We start from the raw sequence: 8,838 nt of genomic DNA, 5'->3' as shown, positions 1-8,838 counted from the left end.
AGCACAGGCTGCTCTGTCCAAAGCAGTTCCCGTTCTGCTCGTGGCTTCTGTCAGCGCGGTTCTGTGGAAATGCCCCTCCCGTCCTTCCCATTCACACACCGCGGCGTTTTCACTTAAATACGCTTATTATTTCATTTAAATACATGAATGTGTGAATATAATAATCGCGTGACGAAGGGAAGGCTTAAACACAAGTCCTGATCGGTTTCCCTGATATTAACGCCACTGAAATTTACATAGTAAAACACCATGGGGTGACTTGCATGCACATCATTGCTCCTTTATATAATCTGAAATTCCTGCAGGTGATATGCTTCGACAGGACTCTAATTTCTTTTTTTTTAATTTATTTTATTTTTAGGTGTTTGCTTCAGGATGGTAAGGCAATGCTGGATTTGCTAGCTGCTTTATGGTATAATGTTTCCAGTGCTAAAAATAAGGCAGCAGGTCTGTGGAGTGTAAATATATCCAGCCTGAACTTTGGTTGGATGGTTAAGTACTCTGAGTAGACTTAAAATGGTTTGATATTAAAATGGATTTTTAGATGCTTAATAATGTGTTGCTCGTATAGATTGTGGTTTGGATTGCTTGTGATGTAACAGCCACAAGAATGTTGTAACACCTTGATCTTTAGAAAGGTTAAATATGAAACAAAGTGCTTAAGTTTAATTTTTCAAGTGGCAACTCAGTGCTGTATTTAAGGAAGGTTACTGGGAAAAAATGTGCTACAAATAAGCACTTTGTGGCTCATTCCCTAAGCAAGTGACTCCAGCAGCTCTGAAGTGCAGCAGGTGGTTTTGCATTTCACAGAAACCCACGAAACAAGAGGACACAAAAGTGAGAATAGTGGTTTTGTCACAAAATAGTGCCCCACGCTTAATATTAAACCTGAGAGATTTTATGTATAGTTTATATTGTGAAATAGTGCCAAGTGGAAATGAACAGAGGACTGCAGTGGAGTTTGCCTTGGATTTAGTTATTCTATCAAGAAGAAAGGGTGAGTCCAAGCTTGCTGTGCCTTGTTTTGAGCTGATCTGAAGCTGTGTGAGCACACAGCTCAGTACCAATCCTGACCTGCTCTGCAGTACTGAGGAAAAGGCTTGGACCTGCATTCCTGTGCTTTTGGGCAAATTAGTTCGGAGAAGCTGCTCATAATCACCTTGGAAAACACTCTTCATAGTTAGCACCACTTTTTCATTGGCTACATCACCCCAAAGGTTTCAGGTTTTGTCTTTTGGAATGGGTCATACAGACCTGAAGTTTGGCTTTTGCTATTTGTGAATTTCATCACAACTGGGTGGCTGGGAAACCATAATTTCTAAGTATTGCAGAAATATGCTTGTTTTTCCCCTAGCTATTAGATTATGGCCTTTGATGTTGTTTGTCAGTAGTGCAGCAGCTGAGGGTAGGATTTAAAGGGTGAAAGCCAGGTGGAAAGGATTTGTTGGGGAGCTGGGAAGTTTGTACATGTAACAGATTTAATGAGTTTAAAAACTGTTGTGATTGAAGGGTCAGATGAGCAGTGATATGGAAAGGAATAAAGCAGGTACAAGGGAATGGTGTGGGATTAGTGCCGTCCTTTGTGATCAAAACCTTGTTCTTTTTGGAAAATGAGCTGTGCCCGCTGCAACTCCAGAGCTGCCAGGAGCATCTGAATGCCTGAGGATGAGCATCACTCATGGATTTTTGTTTTTTAAGTGTAGCTCTTAACAGCTGGGCAAATGCAAGTGGGGGGTGAAGTGTTCTGTCTGTGCTGGCACTGACTGTCCTCTTTCATTGTTTCCCAAATCAGTACACAGAACAGGAAGCCAAGAAATTAGGAGTGGTTGGCTGGGTTAAAAATACCAGCCAAGGAACTGTGACAGGCCAAGTTCAGGGCCCAGAAGAGAGAGTGAATGAAATGTAAGTATTTCTGTGTTAGTTTTTTTTTCTTACTCTCATAAAAGTCATTTACAAAAGTGTTTTTAATGCAAATTGATAAGTAGATCTGTGTGTCAGAAATGTAACAGTGTTTTCATTTGGCTTTGCAGGTAAGGAGGTGCTTTCTTTAAGCTGTGAACAATCTTTAACTTGAAAAATACTGTGTTTTCATTTCTAGTGTCATACCGTTTGTTAGTGCATTTCCATCTTCATTTCTTGTGAAATGAAAAAGTCTTTATTCATGTGACTAAAGATCTGATTTTTAATTAATCAAAACCTCTCTTGAGGTTTTAAGAAAATAAATTGAGGAATATCTTGAAATGTTTTCTTAGTCTGTGCTTATAAAACAGTTTAAAGAATACTGGGTTTAAATATGATTTTTTTTCTGATTAAAAAAAAAAACTCCTAATACATAAATACACATTTTGGCCAAGGCCTGCAGTCTCTGCCATTTGGAAATGAGTTTTGAGGTATTTTGGTGTCTTTTAAAGAATGGGTAATAATTTTCATTATGAGATTGCCAGTTTCCAGGAGCTTAAAGCTATCAGCGAGGAAATGATGCCTGGAAAAACACAAAGCCTGATTGAGTTACTTCCAGCTATCATTTTTTGCAAGTGTGCACAGGGAGATTGTTGGGAATTTTTAAAAAATCCTTCAGGGGTTTTTTCCCCTCAACAAAGAATGAGTGAGGGCAGAACTTTCCTTTTCTAGATAAATTAGCAGTGCACGTTCTGCCGACACTTTCCCATACAGGAATTGCTTCAAAACTGAACTTGGATGAAGAGAAGTTGGCTTTGTGCACACAAAAGTATTCCAAATTCTAGTCAGGAGATTTAATTGATTTCCAGTCATTTTCCTTGGTTTTGTGCTTAACATGAGGTTGCTTATCTTGAGCTGCAAAGCATTTACGAAGCCAGGGAAATATCACTTTTTTTCTTATATCAAGTTTGCACTTAATTTTTGAAAGAGTTTAATATCCAGATCTCTTCATGCTTTGTAAATGTCAGTGTTGGTGCCACGTTTTTATTGAACTTGGAACATGAAACTGACCACGTAAGAAACCAGGGTTTGTTTACTATTTCTTGTCCTACTTTTTCATTGAAAAACACAGATCCAGAAGAAATAAAAAGTTGCTTTCAGTTGCTGCTCCTTTATTTCATGTTGGAAATCAATCTGTTCCTCTGATGCGGGAATAATGTGGCAATGTGAAGTCAAAGTGTGATTTTTGATGCATGGATTATTAAATTTGGGATCCTGGAGTAAAATTCTGAAATAGGAAGTGTTTTCCTTGTGCCCTCCAGTGTATTTTTGCCATTAACTTGTTGAAGCTGTATGTGAAAAGGGAACTCTTGTGTATAAACTGCTCCTTTGAAAGACCCTTATTTCTCTCTGCTGGTACTAGTGAATAATGGATCAAAATGGTTTTGAGGTTTGAAATGTTTTTTTCAGCTTTTTTTAAAATAATGCTATAAATTCATAATACTGTGTTCTCAGATTTAAATGTTATTTAAAATGCCATTTTCAAAAACCAAAACAACAACAAATAAGGATTGCTTCTGCTGTAGGAAATGGATACAAACCATTTTTAACAATATCATTATTTAATAATAGCATTTTTAATAATAATTTTTAATAGGAAATTGATACAAACCATTTTCAATAACCCTAAACATGTATTTGTATTCCAAATGTGATAAATCACCAGGAAAAAATTCCATTACCAACTGCCTATACATGTTCTATAGGTTTGTGCTTTAGCTTTTCAGGACTTAAAGACACTGTGATGACACTTGTTAAAAATTTGTAGCTCCTGCATGGTCAAGGAAATCAAACACTGCTGAGAACGAAGTGAATGAATCAATAGTCAGATATTTCAGAAAAGTTTCCTGGTGATGTTTGTCACCCTATGAGAATCTTTCCAGAGCAGCTTGTGCAGTGTCATTTAGACCAGTATTTTCACACTTGCCCCAGCTTTTCAATTAAACATGAAGCACAGAACAGATTAAAAATCACGTGGTGATGGTGATAAAATTTCTCAGTTGTTTTGCTGGTTCTGGGTTTTTAATGTTAATTTACTTTAGGGGGAGGTAGTAAAGATGTTTTGCTGTGTCCTAAACAATATTTGTCTCTTTATGATGCTAAATAGAGTCAAGAGCATGGACTAAAAGGAGTAGGGATGCCATTGGAAAGTACAGGTGTCCTACAGGTAAATAGGCAAAGCAATGTAAGAGGGAGGAAGAGAAGAAGGGATTGAGAGGATGGTGAAGAGAAGGAAAGTGTAAAAAATGTGAGGAAAAGCCCATGAGGCTCTCCAGTGTTGCCAGAAGCATGGATTGACTAACAAAGCCTGCCTTTGTTCTGGAGCAGCAATGCAGCAGACCCCTAACCCAATGGTTTTCCAGCAGCTCCCCATTTTCTGCCCCTTTTTATTCTATTCTTGTATCAGTGATTCTATTGGGAGGCACAGCCACAATGTGTCCAGTGCATGCTCGACCTCAAGAAGCATTGGCTTTACATAATTTATTTTTTTGTGCAGGTTGCAAGGTAAGATCTAACTTAAGAGGAACAAGAGGATGAGCAGACATCAAATGTAGTCATGCTGAGTTACTTTGGGAGGTGCCATGCAAAATTGTTTGCTCTGGAGCAAGCAGCTGAGCAGGGGCCTCCTGGCTCTGCAGAAAGCAGTGTTAAAATTGAAATAAGTGTGAACAGCTGGGGCCTGGGAAGTGCTGCATGTACAGGAAGTCATATCCCTGATTGGGCCATTCATTTAGTGTTGAACATGGATATGAATTTCTTTGGAAGTGCTGGGAGGCTGTTTCATTGATATTCTGTGGTGCTAAAATCTTATCCCACTGAAAACTGGCAGAATGTACCAACCTCCCCAAGGCTCAGATTGCAGTGGGAATGTTGCTGAGCTGCAGGAAGCCCAAGGCAATAGATGAGCACGCTTAGATATTTCAGTTTTGCATTGTTTGGTTGTAATGAAAGCCTTCTAGGTTCTCAGCGATTAAGTGACTTTTATGTAAAGTATTTTAAAGCAAATTTTTGAATTGGGAGAACTTGTAGAATGTTTTAGAGGGTGTTTTTAAGAAGTCTTGAGAACCTTTTACCTGTCAGCTTGTTTTGGTATCCCTTGGTTTTTAACTCTAGATGGAGCTGTTGGTTCTGAAGATGCTCAACCATTCATGCTGTTTGCAGGGAATCTATTTTTAGACTGTTATGCTAGAATCCATCTTTTTCCTCACTGTATTCTATAGTCCTCTTCCCTTTGCTGCTTCTGCTCCACACAGATCACACCCCTTATCCTTAGCTAAAAAAAGCTCATTTTCAGAGAGTTTTACCTGTCAAGTCCCACGAGAAGCAGAACTGCACAATTTCTGTAACATAATAAGGTTTTATGGTAAAGTGGAGGCCTTTTTTTTGGCAGCCAAGGTATGAACTGATGATAAAAAAATGGGGTAGAGGAGTGTAGTGCTTTGTTTTATTTAATTTTTTCCAGGAATGCTCACACCACAGGATTTTACATTATATTATCTTGTGCTATTTCTTCCACTTTACCCATTAAATAAGGTTGGGCTCTGTGTAGTCATGGTGGCTGTTGCCATAGCAACCTGCACTGACAGGCTGGAAGTTGCTTTCCTGGGAGAATTTTTTAAACTTCGATGACAAATTGCTTAGTTATCCATTAAAAAGGGAAGATAAGAGTCTGTAGAGTGCCAAATTCAGAATTTACTCCAAAGATCCAAGGCTTCAAATCAGGCTGACACTTGAAAATGTGAAATCTTAGGGTATTTCTTAAGCACAAGCACATAACAGCCCAGTGAGTGTTCTTCCTGTCTCTAGGGAAAGGCAGGGTTCTAAATATAGATGGCTTGTCTTGGAAATGGGTTTTAATTAGGAAACTAATGCTAATTTCATTTTAATATTGTGTTTTTTATTACCAATGTCAGTTAAGAAAAATTAATATTAAGATTTAACTGACACAAGACTTAAATTACTGTAGTGTATAAATGTGTAGAAAAATCTAGATTTTTACCATGTAGAAGAGAATGAAACTCTGTATTATCATATTTGTCATTGTTTCAGTAATCAGGTGTAGCCATGGTTCTGGTCTGTACCAAGAGACATTGAATAAATACCTTTTTCTCCAATTTAATTTTTTAATTGGTTGCAGAGAATAGCCCTTAAATGGAACTAAATGCTACTAAAAACACATGTGGGGGAAAAAATTCTAGATTTTAATACCCAATTGATGCTTAGTTATAAAAGTGAACAGATTTTAGTCAGTATTTTGATATTTTTCTCCTTTTTAAAAGGATATTTTAAAAAGTATTTTGCTCAAACCAGAAGTGTTGTTTAGGAGAAGAATCCTTAACATTGATTTGCACACAGACTTGTTGGTGAGGCAGGGATGTGCCCCAGCAGGATGGCTGAAATATTCCTGGGATGTGCTGTTCTCAGGAAGCTGACAGGGACAGATTTTGGAGAAAGGGCAGAAGGAGATGAAAATCACATTTTAAAATATTTTTTTAACTTTGTTAAAATGCAAACCAGTGAGAGGTGTTAGATTTGTTCTCATTTATGATGGTAATGAAGAACAGTTTTTACATTAATCACTGCTGAAGGTGATTCACAGTGTTTCAGTAAATCAATAGCAAATGACAGGAAAATATGATGGGAATGTTATAATTCAGTGTAGCTCCAAATGTAATAATATTAGGTGTTCAATGTTTGATTATATTTTTTGTTTAAAGGTAAGACTAATGTATACTGGAAAAGTAAATTAGGCTATAACTTTTGTGGGTAATAAAATGGTAAATGGGATTCTTTCTCTTTTCATATTGAATGTTTGAGGTATTAATTTCTTCTCTATAATTATTTATTGCTTAAAATTGACAGTCTAATTGTGAATTATTGTAGTTACTGGTCCTGTAAATGAAATTTACTGAACTGTTACTGATGATAGCCTGGGAAAAACAGGAGTAAACCATGTTCTTTGGGTTTTTTTAGTCATATGAAATTAGATGAATGAACTAATTCATTTGTTATAGCAGCTGTACTCTGTTTAAAAGCCAAGGAATATTTCAGGTAAGTCAGAACGTGGAGCTTTTGTTGCTGAGAATAAAGTGAGCGAGCTGTTTAGCTGAAGGGGAGCTGCCTGTGCTTCCAGCACAAACCCAGAGGCCCAGGGGCTCATCTTGTGCAGTGTCCTAAGGGAATTCCTCTGTCCCTCTGGGGCCCAGGAGAAGGCTGTTTTCCCTGTGTGCCCCCAGGGGCTGAGGGAAGAGGTGTCCCTGTGCCCTGAAGGTCACCCAGCCCACCAGGGACAGCCAGAAATAGCCCTGGCCTCCTGGCACGGCTCCTCTGCTTTCCACTGCACTGGATGTGCCTGTTCCCTGCAATGCCTTCAACCACAAAAGCTTTTAGCCATGCTTGGGTCTTTCTGGATATATAATAGTGCCAAAAAAAAGAGTTTTCCACACTCCTGTTTCTTCTGCTGGAGTATAAAAATAGCTGCCTTGCATGACCTTGTAGATTCTTTTTTACAGTAGCTCTGAAATTGGAATTCTTTATCAAGTATCTGCTTCCAGTTCTTCTTATCACTGAAGTGTTTTTGTTTATAGAAGATTTACCAGATATTTCTGCATGTAAACAGATTTGAATTTCTAGGATTTTGGCTCTGGAATAAGCAGTGTTAGTGTTTGCATTGTCTTGGAAAACTCAGAATGGGATGTTAGGCAATATAGTTCACTTTTCTCCTGTCTCTGGTGGATGCTGCATTGATGCTCCTAAGTCCTTTAGCAGTGTTAGGAAACAAGGCTGAGTTTCCTATGGAATTCCAGACTTTTATTGGCTTTGCTGATGGGTATCTCTGGGAACACTCAATTCCAACATCCTGGCTGCACAGTTAGAAGCAGGAAGGATTTCAAGGCTGTATTGGATTGTACTGTAAACACAAGCAAGTTGAGCTGTTGTTTGAACACTCAATTTAGGCATTTTACTGCATAATTAGGACTCATGTGCCTTTCTTCCACACTGGGAAGTCAGGCTTCTTTCTGCTCAAAATTAATCTTAACTAAACCATAATAACTGTTCTATGAAGGATTGGTTGAGCTTTGTGGGAGACTGATTTCAAAATAAAATTTCCAATGAAACTCATTATTTGTACTGGGAGGCTTTGTTCATTTGAGCATTTATGCATTCTTTAATGCTGATATTTTTTATTATTTAGCCCCATGTAATGCTTTTTTATTTCCAAAGTGAAGGTGTTCTGTTAGTGCTGATGCAGTAGGATGTGGTGCAGTTCAATGCCATTCATTTGGCTTTTTGTGCTGAATAAAGTGTTTAATGTGTCTTTAGTGCTCCACCACAACACTTAGAGAGACATTAATGAGTAAAAGTCAGCTTAAACTAGGATTTTTAATGACTTTTGTTATTTAGTTTAGCAGGGTGGTTAACTGTGCACACAGTCAAAAATAGATCTTTGGCAGCAAACTGGTAATTATCAATAAAAACATGTAGTGTCAGTTTCCTGGAAACCTATTCTGGATGTGAGGCTTCAAACAGGTTCTGAAAATACAAACCAGCTCATGTGACTCTTAAAGAACAACTTCAGAACTGCAGTTTTTTTGCTTTCCTTTTGGTGTGCTGATATTTGAAAATTACTAAGCAGGGAACAAGCCTGTTATGGCCATTTTTCTATCTGAAGGGTGTTATTCTGGGTCTGGAGGTTTGTGTTTGTAATCCACAGGAGAAAGCAACATTGAACTAATGTTAGACTTGCATAATGTGAGGATGACAAGACCTCTGTGGGGATGCTGCTGCTGTCCCCAAATGGGGTGCCACAAGTAGGCAGACATTCAGGTGAAGCTGCTCCTGGTGGGAAATCAGGAGGGAATTAAATCTCCAGGTGTG

General features: G+C 38.1%; 1 protein-coding gene across 1 annotated transcript in view; it reads left to right on the top strand.

Annotated features, from left to right (window-relative positions):
- The first annotated feature begins 360 nt into the window (after nt 1–360).
- The window catches only part of ACYP2 (acylphosphatase 2), a 30,977-nt gene continuing 22,499 nt past the window's right edge, over nt 361–8,838 (top strand). The window contains exons 1-2 of the mRNA XM_031058300.1: nt 361–378; nt 1,793–1,902. Coding sequence (XP_030914160.1) covers nt 376–378; nt 1,793–1,902 — 113 coding nt within the window. The 5' untranslated portion in view covers nt 361–375. The remainder of the gene's footprint in view (nt 379–1,792; nt 1,903–8,838) is intronic.

The sequence above is a fragment of the Geospiza fortis genome, unplaced genomic scaffold (genome assembly GCF_000277835.1).
Source record: "Geospiza fortis unplaced genomic scaffold, GeoFor_1.0 scaffold275, whole genome shotgun sequence".
NCBI classification, from domain to species: domain Eukaryota; kingdom Metazoa; phylum Chordata; class Aves; order Passeriformes; family Thraupidae; genus Geospiza; species Geospiza fortis.
The sequence above is the reverse complement of the archived record's forward strand: the minus strand, read 5'-3'. Positions and strand labels throughout refer to the sequence as shown.